The sequence below is a fragment of the Dermacentor albipictus genome, chromosome 5 (assembly GCF_038994185.2).
Source record: "Dermacentor albipictus isolate Rhodes 1998 colony chromosome 5, USDA_Dalb.pri_finalv2, whole genome shotgun sequence".
Taxonomy (NCBI): domain Eukaryota; kingdom Metazoa; phylum Arthropoda; class Arachnida; order Ixodida; family Ixodidae; genus Dermacentor; species Dermacentor albipictus.
Window position 1 is genome coordinate 123403285 of NC_091825.1, and position 19382 is coordinate 123422666.

Below are 19382 nucleotides of genomic sequence, written 5' to 3' on the forward strand. Positions count from 1 at the left end.
ATGGACCGTGAACCTCCGGAGGGTGGTTCCTCGAAAAGGTTTTGCCACTTAAGGTGAGCACCGTCTTCCTACCTTACAAACGCAAAAGTGCAAACAAGTTGTTCTGGTTATGTATCGAAGACAGCTTCGTTGCACTTCTCAGAAGTGTTGCTTAGAAAGGATAAGACAGCAATAACTGGGCTTCGTCGATTTTCCACTTCTGGCTACCCGCGGGCTTCCAGAACCTACCAGGATGATTTTGGTATGGCTGCTCTCTGGAGGTTCTCTGGCTAGCTACTAGTACACTGTAGGCTAGCAGACGACTAAAAGAGGCGATAGGCGCTCGCCGCCATCTTTGCAGGGACTTCATGGATTGCAACGCGGGCGCTGGAGGAGTTCGATTTACCTCGCTCCGCCAACTGTTTACGATCATCTTTGACTACATTTAGCGCACGCGCCAGCATTGTTGTTTCCCCGCTCATTGTGTTTGCCCGCTCATTGTTGTTTCCCCACTCAGGCACAAAATGGACCGTGAACCTCCGGTGGGCGGTTCCTCGAGAAGAAGGTTTTGCCACTTAAGGTGAGCACCGTCTTCCTACCTTACAAACGCAAAAGTGCAAACAAGTTGTTCTTGTTATGTATCGAAGACAGCTTCGTTGCACTTCTCAGAAGTGTTGCTTAGAAAGGATAAGACAGCAATAACTGGGCTTCGTCGATTTTCCACTTCTGGCTACTCGCGGGCTTCCAGAACCTGCCAGGATGATTTTGGTATGGCTGCTCTCTGGAAGTTCTCTGGCTAGCTACTAGTACACTGTAGGCTAGCAGACGACTAAAAGAGGCGATAGGCGCTCGCCGCCATCTTTGCAGGGACTTCATGGATTGCAACGCGGGCGCTGGAGGACTTCGATTTACCTCGCTCCGCCAACTGTTTACGATCATCTCCGACTACATTTAGCGCACGCGCCAGCATTGTTGTTTCCCCGCTCATTGTGTTTGCCCGCTCATTGTTGTTTCCCCACTCAGGCACAAAATGGACCGTGAACCTCCGGAGGGCGGTTCCTCGTAAAGGTTTTGCCACTTAAGGTGAGCACCGTCTTCCTACCTTACAAACGCAAAAGTGCAAACAAGTTGTTCTGGTTATGTATCGAAGACAGCTTCGTTGCACTTCTCAAAAGTGTTGCTTAGAAAGCAACACTTCTGGCAATAACTGGGCTTCGTCGATTTTCCACTTCTGGCTACCCGCGGGCTTCCAGAACCTACCAGGATGATTTTGGTATGGCTGCTCTCTGGAGGTTCTCTGGCTAGCTACTAGTACACTGTAGGCTAGCAGACGACTAAAAGAGGCGATAGGCGCTCGCCGCCATCTTTGCAGGGACTTCATGGATTGCAACGCGGGCGCTGGAGGACTTCGATTTACATCGCTCCGCCAACTGTTTACGATTATCTTTGACTACATTTAGCGCACGCGCCAGCATTGTTGTTTCCCCGCTCATTGTGTTTGCCCGCTCATTGTTGTTTCCCCACTCAGGCACAAAATGGACCGTGAACCTCCGGAGGGTGGTTCCTCGAAAAGGTTGTGCCACTTAAGGTGAGCACCGTCTTCCTACCTTACAAACGCAAAAGTGCAAACAAGTTGTTCTGGTTATGTATCGAAGACAGCTTCGTTGCACTTCTCAGAAGTGTTGCTTAGAAAGCAACACTTCTGGCAATAACTGGGCTTCGTCGATTTTCCACTTCTGGCTACCCGCGGGCTTCCAGAACCTACCAGGATGATTTTGGTATGGCTGCTCTCTGGAGGTTCTCTGGCTAGCTACTAGTACACTGTAGGCTAGCAGACGACTAAAAGAGGCGATAGGCGCTCGCCGCCATCTTTGCAGGGACTTCATGGATTGCAACGCGGGCGCTGGAGGACTTCGATTTACCTCGCTCCGCCAACTGTTTACGATCATCTCCGACTACATTTAGCGCACGCGCCAGCATTGTTGTTTCCCCGCTCATTGTGTTTGCCCGCTCATTGTTGTTTCCCCACTCAGGCACAAAATGGACCGTGAACCTCCGGAGGGTGGTTCCTCGAAAAGGTTGTGCCACTTAAGGTGAGCACCGTCTTCCTACCTTACAAACGCAAAAGTGCAAACAAGTTGTTCTGGTTATGTATCGAAGACAGCTTCGTTGCACTTCTCAAAAGTGTTGCTTAGAAAGCAACACTTCTGGCAATAACTGGGCTTCGTCGATTTTCCACTTCTGGCTACCCGCGGGCTTCCAGAACCTACCAGGATGATTTTGGTATGGCTGCTCTCTGGAGGTTCTCTGGCTAGCTACTAGTACACTGTAGGCTAGCAGACGACTAAAAGAGGCGATAGGCGCTCGCCGCCATCTTTGCAGGGACTTCATGGATTGCAACGCGGGCGCTGGAAGAGTTCGATTTACCTCGCTCCGCCAACTGTTTACGATCATCTTTGACTACATTTAGCGCACGCGCCAGCATTGTTGTTTCCCCGCTCATTGTGTTTGCCCGCTCATTGTTGTTTCCCCACTCAGGCACAAAATGGACCGTGAAACTCCGGAGGGCGGTTCCTCAAGAAGAAGGTTTTGCCACTTAAGGTGAGCACCGTCTTCCTACCTTACAAACGCAAAAGTGCAAACAAGTTCTTCTGGTTATGTATCGAAGACAGCTTCGTTGCACTTCTCAGAAGTGTTGCTTAGAAAGGATAAGACAGCAATAACTGGGCTTCGTCGATTTTCCACTTCTGGCTACCCGCGGGCTTCCAGAACCTACCAGGACGATTTTGGTATGGCTGCTCTCTGGAAGTTCTCTGGCTAGCTACTAGTACACTGTAGGCTAGCAGACGACTAAAAGAGGCGATAGGCGCTCGCCGCCATCTTTGCGGGGACTTCATGGATTGCAACGCGGGCGCTGGAGGAGTTCGATTTACCTCGCTCCGCCAACTGTTTACGATCATCTTTGACTACATTTAGCGCACGCGCCAGCATTGTTGTTTCCCCGCTCATTGTGTTTGCCCGCTCATTGTTGTTTCCCCACTCAGGCACAAAATGGACCGTGAACCTCCGGAGGGCGGTTCCTCGAGAAGGTTTTGCCACTTAAGGTGAGCACCGTCTTCCTACCTTACAAACGCAAAAGTGCAAACAAGTTGTTCTGGTTATGTATCGAAGACAGCTTCGTTGCACTTCTCAGAAGTGTTGCTTAGAAAGGATAAGACAGCAATAACTGGGTTTCGTCGATTTTCCACTTCTGGCTACCCGTGGGCTTCCAGAACCTACCAGGATGATTTTGGTATGGCTGCTCTCTGGAAGTTCTCTGGCTAGCTACTAGTACACTGTAGGCTAGCAGACGACTAAGAGGCGATAGGCGCTCGCCGCCATCTTTGCGGGGACTTCATGGATTGCAACGCGGGCGCTGGAGGACTTCGATTTACCTCGCTCCGCCAACTGTTTACGATCATCTCTGACTACATTTAGCGCACGCGCCAGCATTGTTGTTTCCCCGCTCATTCTGTTCGCCCGCTCATTGTTGTTTCCCCACTCAGGCACAAAATGGACCGTGAACCTCCGGAGGGCGGTTCCTCGAGAAGGTTTTGCCACTTAAGGTGAGCACCGTCTTCCTACCTTACAAACGCAAAAGTGCAAACAAGTTGTTCTTGTTATGTATCGAAGACAGCTTCGTTGCACTTCTCAGAAGTGTTGCTTAGAAAGGATAAGACAGCAATAACTGGGCTTCGATTTTCCACTTCTGGCTACCCGCGGGCTTCCAGAACCTACAGGCCGATTTTGGTATGGCTGCTCTCTGGAAGTTCTCTGGCTAGCTACTAGTACACTGTAGGCTAGCAGACGACTAAAAGAGGCGATAGGCGCTCGCCGCCATCTTTGCGGGGACTTCATGGATTGCAACGCGGGCGCTGGAGGAGTTCGATTTACCTCGCTCCGCCAACTGTTTACGATCATCTTTGACTACATTTAGCGCACGCGCCAGCATTGTTGTTTCCCCGCTCATTGTGTTTGCCCGCTCATTGTTGTTTCCCCACTCAGGCACAAAATGGACCGTGAACCTCCGGAGGGCGGTTCCTCGAGAAGAAGGTCTTGCCACTTAAGGTGAGCACCGTCTTCCTACCTTACAAACGCAAAAGTGCAAAGAAGTTGTTCTGGTTATGTATCGAAGACAGCTTCGTTGCACTTCTGAGAAGTGATGCTTAGAAAGGATAAGACAGCAATAACTGGGCTTCGTCGATTTTCCACTTCTGGCTACCCGCGGGCTTCCAGAACCTACCAGGATGATTTTGGTATGGCTGCTCTCTGGAAGTTCTCTGGCTAGCTACTAGTACACTGTAGGCTAGCAGACGACTAAAAGAGGCGATAGGCGCTCGCCGCCATCTTTGGGGGACTTCATGGATTGCAACGTGGGCGCTGGAGGACTTCGATTTACTTCGCTCCGCCAACTGTTTACGATCATATCTGACTACATTTAGCGCACGTGCCAGCATTGTCGTTTCCCCGCTCATTGTGTTTGCCCGCTCATTGTTGTTTCCCCACTCAGGCACAAAATGGACCGTGAACCTCCGGAGGGTGGTTCCTCGAAAAGGTTTTGCCACTTAAGGTGAGCACCGTCTTCCTACCTTACAAACGCAAAAGTGCAAACAAGTTGTTCTGGTTATGTATCGAAGACAGCTTCGTTGCACTTCTCAAAAGTGTTGCTTAGAAAGCAACACTTCTGGCAATAACTGGGCTTCGTCGATTTTCCACTTCTGGCTACCCGCGGGCTTCCAGAACCTACCAGGATGATTTTGGTATGGCTGCTCTCTGGAAGTTCTCTGGCTAGCTACTAGTACACTGTAGGCTAGCAGACGACTAAAAGAGGCGATAGGCGCTCGCCGCCATCTTTGCAGGGACTTCATGGATTGCAACGCGGGCGCTGGAGAACTTCGATTTACCTCGCTCCGCCAACTGTTTACGATCATCTCCGACTACATTTAGCGCACGCGCCAGCATTGTTGTTTCCCCGCTCATTGTGTTTGCCCGCTCATTGTTGTTTCCCCACTCAGGCACAAAATGGACCGTGAACCTCCGGAGGGCGGTTCCTCGAAAATGTTGTGCCACTTAAGGTGAGCACCGTCTTCCTACCTTACAAACGCAAAAGTGCAAACAAGTCGTTCTGGTTATGTATCGAAGACAGCTTCGTTGCACTTCTCAGAAGTGTTGCTTAGAAAGGATAAGACAGCAATAACTGGGCTTCGTCGATTTTCCACTTCTGGCTACTCGCGGGCTTCCAGAACCTGCCAGGATGATTTTGGTATGGCTGCTCTCTGGAAGTTCTCTGGCTAGCTACTAGTACACGATAGGCTAGCAGACGACTAAAAGAGGCGATAGGCGCTCGCCGCCATCTTTGGGGGACTTCATGGATTGAAACGCGGGCGCTGGAGGACTTCGATTTACCTCGCTCCGCCAACTGTTTACGATCATCTTTGACTACATTTAGCGCACGCGCCAGCATTGTTGTTTCCCCGCTCATTGTGTTTGCCCGCTCATTGTTGTTTCCCCACTCAGGCACAAAATGGACCGTGAACCTCCGGAGGGCGGTTCCTCGAGAAGAAGGTTTTGCCACTTAAGGTGAGCACCGTCTTCCTACCTTACAAACGCAAAAGTGCAAACAAGTTGTTCTGGTTATGTATCGAAGACAGCTTAGTTGCACTTCTCAAAAGTGTTGCTTAGAAAGGATAAGACAGCAATAATTGGGCTTCGTCGATTTTCCACTTCTGGCTACCCGCGGGCTTCCAGAACCTACCAGGATGATTTTGGTATGGCTGCTCTCTGGAAGTTCTCTGGCTAGCTACTAGTACACTGTAGGCTAGCAGACGACTAAGAGGCGATAGGCGCTCGCCGCCATATTTGCGGGGACTTCATGGATTGCAACGCGGGCGCTGGAGGAGTTCGATTTACCTCGCTCCGCCAACTGTTTACGATCATCTTTGACTACATTTAGCGCACGCGCCAGCATTGTTGTTTCCCCGCTCATTCTGTTCGCCCGCTCATTGTTGTTTCCCCACTCAGGCACAAAATGGACCGTGAACCTCCGGAGGGAGGTTCCTCGAAAAGAAGGTTTTGCCACTTAAGGTGAGCACCGTCTTCCTACCTTACAAACGCAAAAGTGCAAACAAGTTGTTCTGGTTATGTATCGAAGACAGCTTCGTTGCACTTCTCAGAAGTGTTGCTTAGAAAGGATAAGACAGCAATAACTGGGTTTCGTCGATTTTCCACTTCTGGCTACCCGTGGGCTTCCAGAACCTACCAGGATGATTTTGGTATGGCTGCTCTCTGGAAGTTCTCTGGCTAGCTACTAGTACACTGTAGGCTAGCAGACGACTAAAAGAGGCGATAGGCGCTCGCCGCAATCTTTGGGGGACTTCATGGATTGCAACGCGGGCGCTGGTGGACTTCGATTTACCTCGCTCCGCCAACTGTTTACGATCATCTTTGACTATATTTAACGCACGCGCCAGCATTGTTGTTTCCCCGCTAATTGTGTTTGCCCGCTCATGGTTGTTTCCCCACTCAGGCACAAAATGGACCGTGAACCTCCGGAGGGCGGTTCCTCGTAAAGAAGGTTTTGCCACTTAAGGTGAGCACCGTCTTCCTACCTTACAAACGCAAAAGTGCAAACAAGTTGTTCTGGTTATGTATCGAAGACAGCTTCGTTGCACTTCTCAAAAGTGTTGCTTAGAAAGCAACACTTCTGGCAATAACTGGGCTTCGTCGATTTTCCACTTCTGGCTACCCGCGGGCTTCCAGAACCTACCAGGATGATTTTGGTATGGCTGCTCTCTGGAGGTTCTCTGGCTAGCTACTAGTACACTGTAGGCTAGCAGACGACTAAAAGAGGCGATAGGCGCTCGCCACCATCTTTGCAGGGACTTCATGGATTGCAACGCGGGCGCTGGAGGACTTCGATTTACCTCGCTCCGCCAACTGTTTACGATCATCTCCGACTACATTTAGCGCACGCGCCAGCATTGTTGTTTCCCCGCTCATTGTGTTTGCCCGCTCATTGTTGTTTCCCCACTCAGGCACAAAATGGACCGTGAACCTCCGGAGGGTGGTTCCTCGAAAAGGTTGTGCCACTTAAGGTGAGCACCGTCTTCCTACCTTACAAACGCAAAAGTGCAAACAAGTTGTTCTGGTTATGTATCGAAGACAGCTTCGTTGCACTTCTCAGAAGTGTTGCTTAGAAAGGATAAGACAGCAATAACTGGGCTTCGTCGATTTTCCACTTCTGGCTACTCGCGGGCTTCCAGAACCTGCCAGGATGATTTTGGTATGGCTGCTCTCTGGAAGTTCTCTGGCTAGCTACTAGTACACGGTGGGCTAGCAGACGACTAAAAGAGGCGATAGGCGCTCGCCGCCATCTTTGGGGGACTTCATGGATTGAAACGCGGGCGCTGGAGGACTTCGATTTACCTCGCTCCGCCAACTGTTTACGATCATCTTTGACTACATTTAGCGCACGCGCCAGCATTGTTGTTTCCCCGCTCATTGTGTTTGCCCGCTCATTGTTGTTTCCCCACTCAGGCACAAAATGGACCGTGAACCTCCGGAGGGCGGTTCCTCGAGAAGAAGGTTTTGCCACTTAAGGTGAGCACCGTCTTCCTACCTTACAAACGCAAAAGTGCAAACAAGTTGTTCTGGTTATGTATCGAAGACAGCTTCGTTGCACTTCTCAGAAGTGTTGCTTAGAAAGGATAAGACAGCAATAACTGGGTTTCGTCGATTTTCCACTTCTGGCTACCCGTGGGCTTCCAGAACGTACCAGGATGATTTTGGTATGGCTGCTCTCTGGAAGTTCTCTGGCTAGCTACTAGTACACTGTAGGCTAGCAGACGACTAAGAGGCGATAGGCGCTCGCCGCCATCTTTGCGGGGACTTCGTGGATTGCAACGCGGGCGCTGGAGGACTTCGATTTACCTCGCTCCGCCAACTGTTTACGATCATCTCCGACTACATTTAGCGCACGCGCCAGCATTGTTGTTTCCCCGCTCATTGTGTTTGCCCGCTCATTGTTGTTTCCCCACTCAGGCACAAAATGGACCGTGAACCTCCGGAGGGCGGTTCCTCGAAAAGGTTGTGCCACTTAAGGTGAGCACCGTCTTCCTACCTTACAAACGCAAAAGTGCAAACAAGTTGTTCTGGTTATGTATCGAAGACAGCTTCGTTGCACTTCTCAAAAGTGTTGCTTAGAAAGCAACACTTCTGGCAATAACTGGGCTTCGTCGATTTTCCACTTCTGGCTACCCGCGGGCTTCCAGAACCTACCAGGATGATTTTGGTATGGCTGCTCTCTGGAAGTTCTCTGGCTAGCTACTAGTACACTGTAGGCTAGCAGACGACTAAAAGAGGCGATAGGCGCTAGCCGCCATCTTTGCAGGGACTTCATGGATTGCAACGCGGGCGCTGGAGGACTTCGATTTACCTCGCTCCGCCAACTGTTTACGATCATCTCCGACTACATTTAGCGCACGCGCCAGCATTGTTGTTTCCCCGCTCATTGTGTTTGCCCGCTCATTGTTGTTTCCCCACTCAGGCACAAAATGGACCGTGAACCTCCGGAGGGCGGTTCCTCGAAAAGGTTGTGCCACTTAAGGTGAGCACCGTCTTCCTACCTTACAAACGCAAAAGTGCAAACAAGTTGTTCTGGTTATGTGTCGAAGACAGCTTCGTTGCACTTCTCAGAAGTGTTGCTTAGAAAGGATAAGACAGCAATAACTGGGCTTCGTCGATTTTCCACTTCTGGCTACCCGCGGGCTTCCAGAACCTACCAGGACGATTTTGGTATGGCTGCTCTCTGGAAGTTCTCTGGCTAGCTACTAGTACACTGTAGGCTAGCAGACGACTAAAAGAGGCGATAGGCGCTCGCCGCCATCTTTGCGGGGACTTCATGGATTGCAACGCGGGCGCTGGAAGAGTTCGATTTACCTCGCTCCGCCAACTGTTTACGATCATCTTTGACTACATTTAGCGCACGCGCCAGCATTGTTGTTTCCCCGCTCATTGTGTTTGCCCGCTCATTGTTGTTTCCCCACTCAGGCACAAAATGGACCGTGAACCTCCGGAGGGCGGTTCCTCGAGAAGAAGGTTTTGCCACTTAAGGTGAGCACCGTCTTCCTACCTTACAAACGCAAAAGTGCAAACAAGTTGTTCTTGTTATGTATCGAAGACAGCTTCGTTGCACTTCTCAGAAGTGTTGCTTAGAAAGGATAAGACAGCAATAACTGGGCTTCGTCGATTTTCCACTTCTGGCTACCCGCGGGCTTCCAGAACCTACCAGGACGATTTTGGTATGGCTGCTCTCTGGAAGTTCTCTGGCTAGCTACTAGTACACTGTAGGCTAGCAGACGACTAAAAGAGGCGATAGGCGCTCGCCGCCATCTTTGCGGGGACTTCATGGATTGCAACGCGGGCGCTGGAGGAGTTCGATTTACCTCGCTCCGCCAACTGTTTACGATCATCTTTGACTACATTTAGCGCACGCGCCAGCATTGTTGTTTCCCCGCTCATTGTGTTTGCCCGCTCATTGTTGTTTCCCAACTCAGGCACAAAATGGACCGTGAAACTCCGGAGGGCGGTTCCTCGAGAAGAAGGTTTTGCCACTTAAGGTGAGCACCGTCTTCCTACCTTACAAACGCAAAAGTGCAAACAAGTTGTTCTGGTTATGTATCGAAGACAGCTTCGTTGCACTTCTGAGAAGTGATGCTTAGAAAGGATAAGACAGCAATAACTGGGCTTCGTCGATTTTCCACTTCTGGCTACCCGCGGGCTTCCAGAACCTACCAGGATGATTTTGGTATGGCTGCTCTCTGGAAGTTCTCTGGCTAGCTGCTAGTACACTATAGGCTAGCAGACGACTAAAAGAGGCGATAGGCGCTCGCGGCCATCTTTGGGGGACTTCATGGATTGCAACGTGGGCGCTGGAGGACTTCGATTTACTTCGCTCCGCCAACTGTTTACGATCATATCTGACTACATTTAGCGCACGTGCCAGCATTGTCGTTTCCCCGCTCATTGTGTTTGCCCGCTCATTGTTGTTTCCCCACTCAGGCACAAAATGGACCGTGAACCTCCGGAGGGTGGTTCCTCGAAAAGGTTTTGCCACTTAAGGTGAGCACCGTCTTCCTACCTTACAAACGCAAAAGTGCAAACAAGTTGTTCTGGTTATGTATCGAAGACAGCTTCGTTGCACTTCTCAGAAGTGTTGCTTAGAAAGGATAAGACAGCAATAACTGGGTTTCGTCGATTTTCCACTTCTGGCTACCCGTGGGCTTCCATAACCTACCAGGATGATTTTGGTATGGCTGCTCTCTGGAAGTTCTCTGGCTAGCTACTAGTACACTGTAGGCTAGCAGACGACTAAAAGAGGCGATAGGCGCTCGCCGCCATCTTTGGGGGACTTCATGGATTGCAACGCGGGCGCTGGTGGACTTCGATTTACCTCGCTCCGCCAACTGTTTACGATCATCTTTGACTACATTTAACGCACGCGCCAGCATTGTTGTTTCCCCGCTAATTGTGTTTGCCCGCTCATGGTTGTTTCCCCACTCAGGCACAAAATGGACCGTGAACCTCCGGAGTGCGGTTCCTCGAGGAGAAGGTTTTGCCACTTAAGGTGAGCACCGTCTTCCTACCTTACAAACGCAAAAGCGCAAACAAGTTGTTCTGGTTATGTATCGAAGACAGCTTCGTTGTACTTCTCAGAAGTGTTGCTTAGAAAGGATAAGACAGCAATAACTGGGCTTCGTCGATTTTCCACTTCTGGCTACCCGCGGGCTTCCAGAACCTACCAGGACGATTTTGGTATGGCTGCTCTCTGGAAGTTCTCTGGCTAGCTACTAGTACACTGTAGGCTAGCAGACGACTAAAAGAGGCGATAGGCGCTCGCCGCCATCTTTGCGGGGACTTGATGGATTGCAACGCGGGCGCTGGAGGTCTTCGATTTACCTCGCTCCGCCAACTGTTTACGATCATCTTTGACTACATTTAGCGCACGCGCCAGCATTGTTGTTTCCCCGCTCATTGCGTTAGCCCGCTCATTGTTGTTTCCCCACTCAGGCACAAAATGGACCGTGAACCTCCGGAGGGCGGTTCCTCGAGAAGAAGGTTTTGCCACTTAAGGTGAGCACCGTCTTCCTACCTTACAAACGCAAAAGCGCAAACAAGTTGTTCTGGTTATGTATCGAAGACAGCTTCGTTGCACTTCTCAGAAGTGTTGCTTAGAAAGGATAAGACAGCAATAACTGGGCTTCGTCGATTTTCCACTTCTGGCTATACCCGCGGGCTTCCAGAACCTACCAGGATGATTTTGGTATGGCTGCTCTGTGGAAGTTCTCTGGCTAGCTACTAGTACACTGTAGGCTAGCAGACGACTAAGAGGCGATAGGCGCTTGCCGCCATCTTTGCGGGGACTTCATGGGTTGCAACGCGGGCGCTGGAGGACTTCGATTTACCTCGCTCCGCCAACTGTTTACGATCATCTCTGACTACATTTAGCGCACGCGCCAGCATTGTTGTTTCCCCGCTCATTGTGTTTGCCCGCTCATTGTGTTTGCCCGCTCATTGTTGTTTCCCCACTCAGGCACAAAATGGACCGTGAACCTCCGGAGGGCGGTTCCTCTAAAAGCAGGTTTTGCCACTTAAGGTGAGCACCGTCTTCCTACCTTACAAACGCAAAAGTGCAAACAAGTTGTTCTGGTTATGTATCAAAGACAGCTTCGTTGCACTTCTCAGAAGTGCTGTTTAGAAAGGATAAGACAGCAATAACTGGGCTTCGTCGATTTTCCACTTCTGCCTACCCGCGGTTCTTCCAGAACCTACCAGGATGATTTTGGTATGGCTGCTCTCTGGAAGTTCTCTGGCTAGCTACTAGTACACTGTAGGCTAGCAGACGACTAAAAGAGGCGATAGGCGCTCGCCGCCATCTTTGCGTGGACTTCATGGATTGCAACGCGGGCGCTGGAGGAGTTCGATTTACCTCGCTCCGCCAACTGTTTACGATCATCTTTGACTACATTTAGCGCACGCGCCAGCATTGTTGTTTCCCCGCTCATTGTGTTTGCCCGCTCATTGTTGTTTCCCCACTCAGGCAAAAAATGGACCGTGAACCTCCGGAGGGCGGTTCCTCGAGGAGAAGGTTTTGCCACTTAAGGTGAGCACCGTCTTCCTACCTTACAAACGCAAAAGCGCAAACAAGTTGTTCTGGTTATGTATCGAAGACAGCTTCGTTGTACTTCTCAGAAGTGTTGCTTAGAAAGGATAAGACAGCAATAACTGGGCTTCGTCGATTTTCCACTTCTGGCTACCCGCGGGCTTCCAGAACCTACCAGGACGATTTTGGTATGGCTGCTCTCTGGAAGTTCTCTGGCTAGCTACTAGTACACTGTAGGCTAGCAGACGACTAAAAGAGGCGATAGGCGCTCGCCGCCATCTTTGCGTGGACTTCATGGATTGCAACGCGGGCGCTGGAGGAGTTCGATTTACCTCGCTCCGCCAACTGTTTACGATCATCTTTGACTACATTTAGCGCACGCGCCAGCATTGTTGTTTCCCCGCTCATTGTGTTTGCCCGCTCATTGTTGTTTCCCCACTCAGGCAAAAAATGGACCGTGAACCTCCGGAGGGCGGTTCCTCGAGGAGAAGGTTTTGCCACTTAAGGTGAGCACCGTCTTCCTACCTTACAAACGCAAAAGCGCAAACAAGTTGTTCTGGTTATGTATCGAAGACAGCTTCGTTGTACTTCTCAGAAGTGTTGCTTAGAAAGGATAAGACAGCAATAACTAGGCTTCGTCGATTTTCCACTTCTGGCTACCCGCGGGCTTCCAGAACCTACCAGGACGATTTTGGTATGGCTGCTCTCTGGAAGTTCTCTGGCTAGCTACTAGTACACTGTAGGCTAGCAGACGACTAAAAGAGGCGATAGGCGCTCGCCGCCATCTTTGCGGGGACTTGATGGATTGCAACGCGGGCGCTGGAGGTCTTCGATTTACCTCGCTCCGCCAACTGTTTACGATCATCTTTGACTACATTTAGCGCACGCGCCAGCATTGTTGTTTCCCCGCTCATTGCGTTTGCCCGCTCATTGTTGTTTCCCCACTCAGGCACAAAATGGACCGTGAACCTCCGGAGGGCGGTTCCTCGAGAAGAAGGTTTTGCCACTTAAGGTGAGCACCGTCTTCCTACCTTACAAACGCAAAAGCGCAAACAAGTTGTTCTGGTTATGTATCGAAGACAGCTTCGTTGCACTTCTCAGAAGTGTTGCTTAGAAAGGATAAGACAGCAATAACTGGGCTTCGTCGATTTTCCACTTCTGGCTATACCCGCGGGCTTCCAGAACCTACCAGGATGATTTTGGTATGGCTGCTCTGTGGAAGTTCTCTGGCTAGCTACTAGTACACTGTAGGCTAGCAGACGACTAAGAGGCGATAGGCGCTTGCCGCCATCTTTGCGGGGACTTCATGGGTTGCAACGCGGGCGCTGGAGGACTTCGATTTACCTCGCTCCGCCAACTGTTTACGATCATCTCTGACTACATTTAGCGCACGCGCCAGCATTGTTCTTTCCCCGCTCATTGTGTTTGCCCGCTCATTGTGTTTGCCCGCTCATTGTTGTTTCCCCACTCAGGCACAAAATGGACCGTGAACCTCCGGAGGGCGGTTCCTCTAAAAGCAGGTTTTGCCACTTAAGGTGAGCACCGTCTTCCTACCTTACAAACGCAAAAGTGCAAACAAGTTGTTCTGGTTATGTATCAAAGACAGCTTCGTTGCACTTCTCAGAAGTGCTGTTTAGAAAGGATAAGACAGCAATAACTGGGCTTCGTCGATTTTCCACTTCTGCCTACCCGCGGTTCTTCCAGAACCTACCAGGATGATTTTGGTATGGCTGCTCTCTGGAAGTTCTCTGGCTAGCTACTAGTACACTGTAGGCTAGCAGACGACTAAAAGAGGCGTTAGGCGCTCGCCGCGATCTTTGCGAGGACTTCATGGATTGCAACGCGGGCGCTGGAGGACTTCGATTTACCTCGCTCCGCCAACTGTTTACGATCATCTTTGACTACATTTAGCGCACGCGCCAGCATTGTTGTTTCCTCGCTCATTGTGTTTGCCCGCTCATTGTTGTTTCCCCACTCAGGCACGAAATGGACCGTGAACCTCCGGAGGGCGGTTCCTCGAGAAGGTTTTGCCACTTAAGGTGAGCACCGTCTTCCTACCTTACAAACGCAAAAGTGCAAACAAGTTGTTCTGGTTATGTATCGAAGACAGCTTCGTTGCACTTCTCAGAAGTGTTGCTTAGAAAAGATAAGACAGCAATAACTGGGCTTCGTCGATTTTCCACTTCTGGCTACCCGCGGGCTTCCAGAACCTACCAGGACGATTTTGGTATGGCTGCTCTCTGGAAGTTCTCTGGCTAGCTACTAGTACACTGTAGGCTAGCAGACGACTAAAAGAGGCGATAGGCGCTCGCCGCCAGCTTTGCGGGGACTTCATGGATTGCAACGCGGGCGCTGGAGGACTTCGATTTACCTCGCTCCGCCAACTGTTTACGATCATCTTTGACTACATTTAGCGCACGCGCCAGCATTGTTGTTTCCCCGGTCATTGTGTTTGCCCGCTCATTGTTGTTTCCCCACTCAGGCACAATATGGACCGTGAACCTCCGGAGGGCGGTTCCTCGAGAAGAAGGTTTTGCCACTTAAGGTGAGCACCGTCTTCCTACCTTACAAACGCAAAAGTGCAAACAAGTTGTTCTGGTTATGTATCGAAGACAGCTTCGTTGCACTTCTCAGAAGTGTTGCTTAGAAAGGATAAGACACCAATAACTGGGCTTCGTCGATTTTCCACTTCTGGCTACCCGCGGGCTTCCAGAACCTACCAAGATGATTTTGGTATGGCTGCTCTCTGGAAGTTCTCTGGCTAGCTACTAGTACACTGTAGGCTAGCAGACGACTAAAATAGGCGATAGGCGCTCGCCGCCATCTTTGCGGGGACTTCATGGATTCGTCGTTGGATTCGTCGCTGCAACTGCGCTTGGCCAAGTTCCGCGGACCGTTCGCGCATCCCGCGGCATCACGTGGACGTGGCATTCTCGCTGCTCGTTCCGAATGCAAGTTTCACGCGCTAGCATAACCAGCGCAGCACGACGCGATAACGAAACAACAAACTCTAACGCGGGTGCGGCGCAGAGTCGAGCGAAAAACGAAACCTTTCGGCCACCCATACTACTCAAAGGTAACGTCAAAGTGTTGTTTTTTCTTAGAATCGACCAGAAGTAGACAAGTAGCATTTTCTTCCGTCTTAAAACGTAATGAAACTATATTTTTAATTACGAGTAGTGGACTGCTAGTGACATAAGTTATGATGAGTGCCTTCGTCATCGGGCATAGTACCGGAATGTCGCTGGTGGGTCTTAAATCGTGTCATGCATTTGCCTCAATTTCTCGGTTACTAAAGCTCTGTTCGCGATTATATTGACGCCTTAGACGTTCTAGAGCATTGCTTTATCACTAAGCATTGCTTAGCATTGCTTATCAGTAACCTTTAGTGTCCCTTTAACTTGCTCCCAAGCTTCTTTGTCAGTCTCCAAGTCTCTGCCCCATATGTCAGCTCTGGTAAAATGCACTTAATGTACGCGTTTTTTTTTTTCAATGATAATGGTAAGCTTCCAGTCAGGAGCTGGCAATGTCTGCCGTATGCGATCCAACCCATTTTTATTCTGTGAATTTTCTTCTGTGAATTTCAAGCTGACCATCAAAAAAAGTAAACTTATAGCGGGATTCGAACTTCTGACTATGGCAACCGAGCATTCGCTATAGCTGTCAGATAATCCTGCAGGCGGGGAGGCTACCTTATCCCTGACAAGTACAGCCCCGAGTGCCCTACATGCCTAAAAAACTTTTGATTTGTCCGCGATAGAAGTCTTCTCCTGATTGCGATGGGTAGCTTAAAATAGAACGATTTCTGAATGGTTCCGGCGTCGTAGTTCCGGAGTCGCAGGTGACACACCGTAGTATTGCTCAGTGGTTCCAACATTGTGGTTTCGGAGTCACCCTACGCATGCGGCCATGAACGCAGCTAGATATACGATACATTTTCGGCGAACTTGAACAATACTTAAATGCAGTGTGGTAAACGCTTTCAGCGTTTACCGGGAATTCACTAGTAGCGTGTTCAAGGCTGTACACCAAACAACTCACGGTCTCGGCCGCCTGTCTTGCACATCGGAGAAGTTATCTTTAACGAGGTGGAACTGATACTGAATTGCCGCCCAAGTCTGAGTCTCCAAATGAGACAAGGGTGCCTAGGCAGAGACCTTCGCTCAAATGGCAAATTCTCAGAGTGGGGAGACGGCCGCTACAATGGTGCTGAGTTGCGCGTAAGAAAGGCTTGCTTGGAAGGCGGCGCTTTCTCTATGGTTGGAAAGCGCTATTGGATCTGGAGGACAATCCCACCGCTGTCCACCAGTTATTGGATCTTGCTGTTGAGTGCGGGAGTTGGCCGACGTTGAGGAGGATTTTGAAATGAAACGGAAGGTTTATTTACAGTAAAACGTGAAGTAATTAAGTCATAAAGTCATTGATGGCTCGCAGTAAATCGGACGCTGCGGCCCGTAGCAAGAAGCCCGAAAGAGATGAATGGATGAAGGAATGCTCCTCTCTGCTCCCTGTCTCTGGCTTTTAACCCCTTCGGTGTGTCGGGGGTCGCGTCATTTTCGGCCAATCGTCGAGCCCGCTCAGGTGTCATTTTCAACTCAGGGGGTCGCTCCAAGGGCTCCACTGTTCGAGGTATGACTTGCCACCGGTATTGCCTCCAGGTCTGCAACTGCCATCACAATCGGCAGTTGGTGTGGCTCCGAGGTCTTCAGGGTGACTTACAGCCGGCATTGCCTTGGTGTTGCATCCCCGTCTGGAAGCGCTCAGCTGGAGAAGACGGGTTGTTTTCGAACAAGCTTCCAGAGCTACAAAGCAGCTTTGCTCGGGACCAGGATCAACTACCTGGAACCGTGGCAGGTTTCCGTTGCACTTTCGGGAAGAGTCTAGCAGTGGGACAATAGCCCCACGTGCGGCGCAGGAGCTGGGGGTCGCCAACTTGTCTGGACGTGGGACTCCTCGGGTTGGGGTCGCCCACGTGTCTGACAGGTTTGGGAACCTGGACGCACTTCTGCGCACCTTATTTGGGTGCGACAGCGATTCGATGTGGTCTGGTGAACTCGAAGGATGCCAGGAAAAGGGTCCGTATCTAACAGTGCCTACACGTCGCCTCCAAGCTCCAGCGCATGCGTCTGCGGTCAGTAGACATGGTTTGTACAGTTCGCGCGGGGAATCTATTGAAGTACTTATTACCGTCGCACTTGCAATACTTGTTGCGAATGCATACTGGTGATCTTCTTGAGTACAAACGAAAACCCGCGAAAACTAATATAAGTGCGAATGTAGAGGAAATGTAGTAGTACAAAGCTGTAGCATAAAGCTGCAAAGGAAGCCCATACAGATTTCTCGGAAAGAAAGCTTCGCAGGTGACGAAAAAGTCATCCTGGTCTGGGATTTGAGCCCGGGACCCGTGCATTCCTCGGGAGGTCACTCTACCATCTGAGCTAACCAGGAGGATGGCAGATTGCAGCGTGAGGGTGAATGATTCGACAACTCGAAGCACAGGGACAATGAATGTGGCAAATCAGTTCTAAAAAATCCTGCAAGATGTAGAACCGTTCTTGAAAGGAATAATTGTCATCCATCCTAACGTAGCGCGAAGCTACAAGGTAAACCCGTACAGGTTTCTAAGAAAGAAACCTTTACAGTTGAGGAAAACTTAGCCCTGGTCCGGTATTCGAACCTGGGAGGAACGCCTTTCCGGGGCAGGCGCTCTATCATCTGAGCTAACCAGTATGTTTGCGTACTGTTTGTCTGATCCTTTCTTTTTCGGAATAAAAGGCAACAATGATCGTATTGCTACAATGATACACCATGCTTTACATGTCACACACAAGTTATCCCAGAGTGATGACTGGATGATGTTTCTACTGATGAGTCTGTCATCGCTTTCAGAAAATTTCAGTGTAGGTCTATGATATGTGTCCATTTTTATGGCACCCTGTATGGAACTAATAGCCAGGAATAGGTGTTGCAATGTTCTTGATGTACAGTGAGACTATGCAATATGCCAGGTGGCTTACTTTTCATCATTAGGGGCTCATTCACACTGGCGACTTGAGTAGGCCGTGCAACCGATTGCGACTGGCAACCAAAAAGCAGTTCAAGGCGACCGATGTTCACACTGTACTCACGGCCAGTCAACACATCCAATGCCTTGCCATATGCCGTTCACACCAATCAGGTACATATACTCGCAATCCCATCGTCACGTAAAATAAGCTCCAGCATATACAGATGTCCTGTTTCTGCACATCTGATTGGTTCAGAGTTTTGCAAAAGTGGTCACACGAGTGAAAAATTAAGCAGCGAGCGGCTGGCCCAGTGTGGTAGATTTATTTGCGACTAACTTGGTCGCACAACTGCTGTCAGTCATCGGTGTGAAGGAGCCTTAACGGATTTTTTAAAAAATTATAATTGGTATCATTATTGTGTTGCGCTGCTGAGCTCAAGGGTGTGGGTTTGACCCTAGTCGCACAACAATTGGGCCTAAATGTAAAAGTGCTCGTGTGCTTCGTGTTAAATAGCCAAAGAGCCAAAATTGTGAATATTAGCCGGTATAATAGATAGTAGGTGATTCCGTGATGCGTCAACAGGGTTTAGTAGCGGCTGGGGGTAAACGAGTGATGGGCTAGCCTGCAGTGATCACTAGGATTTAACTTCTAAAACTGAATCGGATTGCGCATCTTTCATCCATCTGAAGCTTATCGAAGCGTATCTTTAAAGTGGAGGCATTTTGTTTCGCATAGGCGTACAAATTTCTCCTTGCAAGCCGGATGCGTTATGAAAACTCTTCCCGGATAGAAATTGGCGAACCTTTCAGCTTTGGCCCGGCAGACAGAATGCTACTTATCTTTTAACCGCGCAAGTTTCATTATAATTGGTCGTTGTTTACCGGCCTGGAAACGGCCAAGCCTGTGTGCACTTTCTATGTCATATTTGGTGATGGCAATTTTAAGTTAATCTTCACACGGGGAAATAACACGAGACTCTTGATTGCTCCCAAGTTTCATCATGTGCATCCTCAACACCGAAAAAAAGTAGGTTGTCCCGGCGAAGGCGGTTTTCCAAGTCATCGCATTTCTTTACGAGGTTGTTTATTTGTGAAATGAGTTTAGTTATTTCAGGGTTGTCAGTGAATACGGGTATCGAGTGACTTGGTTTATGGGCGTCTACAATTTTCTCAAGGATGTCAACACGCGTGGATAGA

At 49.9% G+C, this 19382-nt stretch overlaps 2 protein-coding genes across 2 annotated transcripts in view; both read left to right on the plus strand.

Moving 5' to 3' along the window:
* On the plus strand, positions 1-17062 carry LOC135911602 (basic salivary proline-rich protein 3-like). Its single transcript, XM_070539450.1, has 15 exons — positions 1-53; positions 497-559; positions 1508-1567; positions 2013-2072; positions 4024-4086; positions 4529-4588; positions 5034-5093; positions 7053-7112; positions 8059-8118; positions 8564-8623; positions 10078-10137; positions 10580-10642; positions 11609-11671; positions 13651-13713; positions 16837-17062. The coding sequence occupies exons 1-15, from the start codon at positions 1-3 to the stop codon at positions 17060-17062; spliced, it is 1074 nt and encodes a 357-aa protein (XP_070395551.1).
* Positions 14684-19382, plus strand: part of LOC139060058 (uncharacterized) — a 14963-nt gene continuing 10264 nt past the window's right edge. Inside the window, exon 1 of the mRNA XM_070538835.1 lies at positions 14684-14723. The gene's annotated coding sequence lies outside the window, so the exon portion shown is untranslated. The remainder of the gene's footprint in view (positions 14724-19382) is intronic.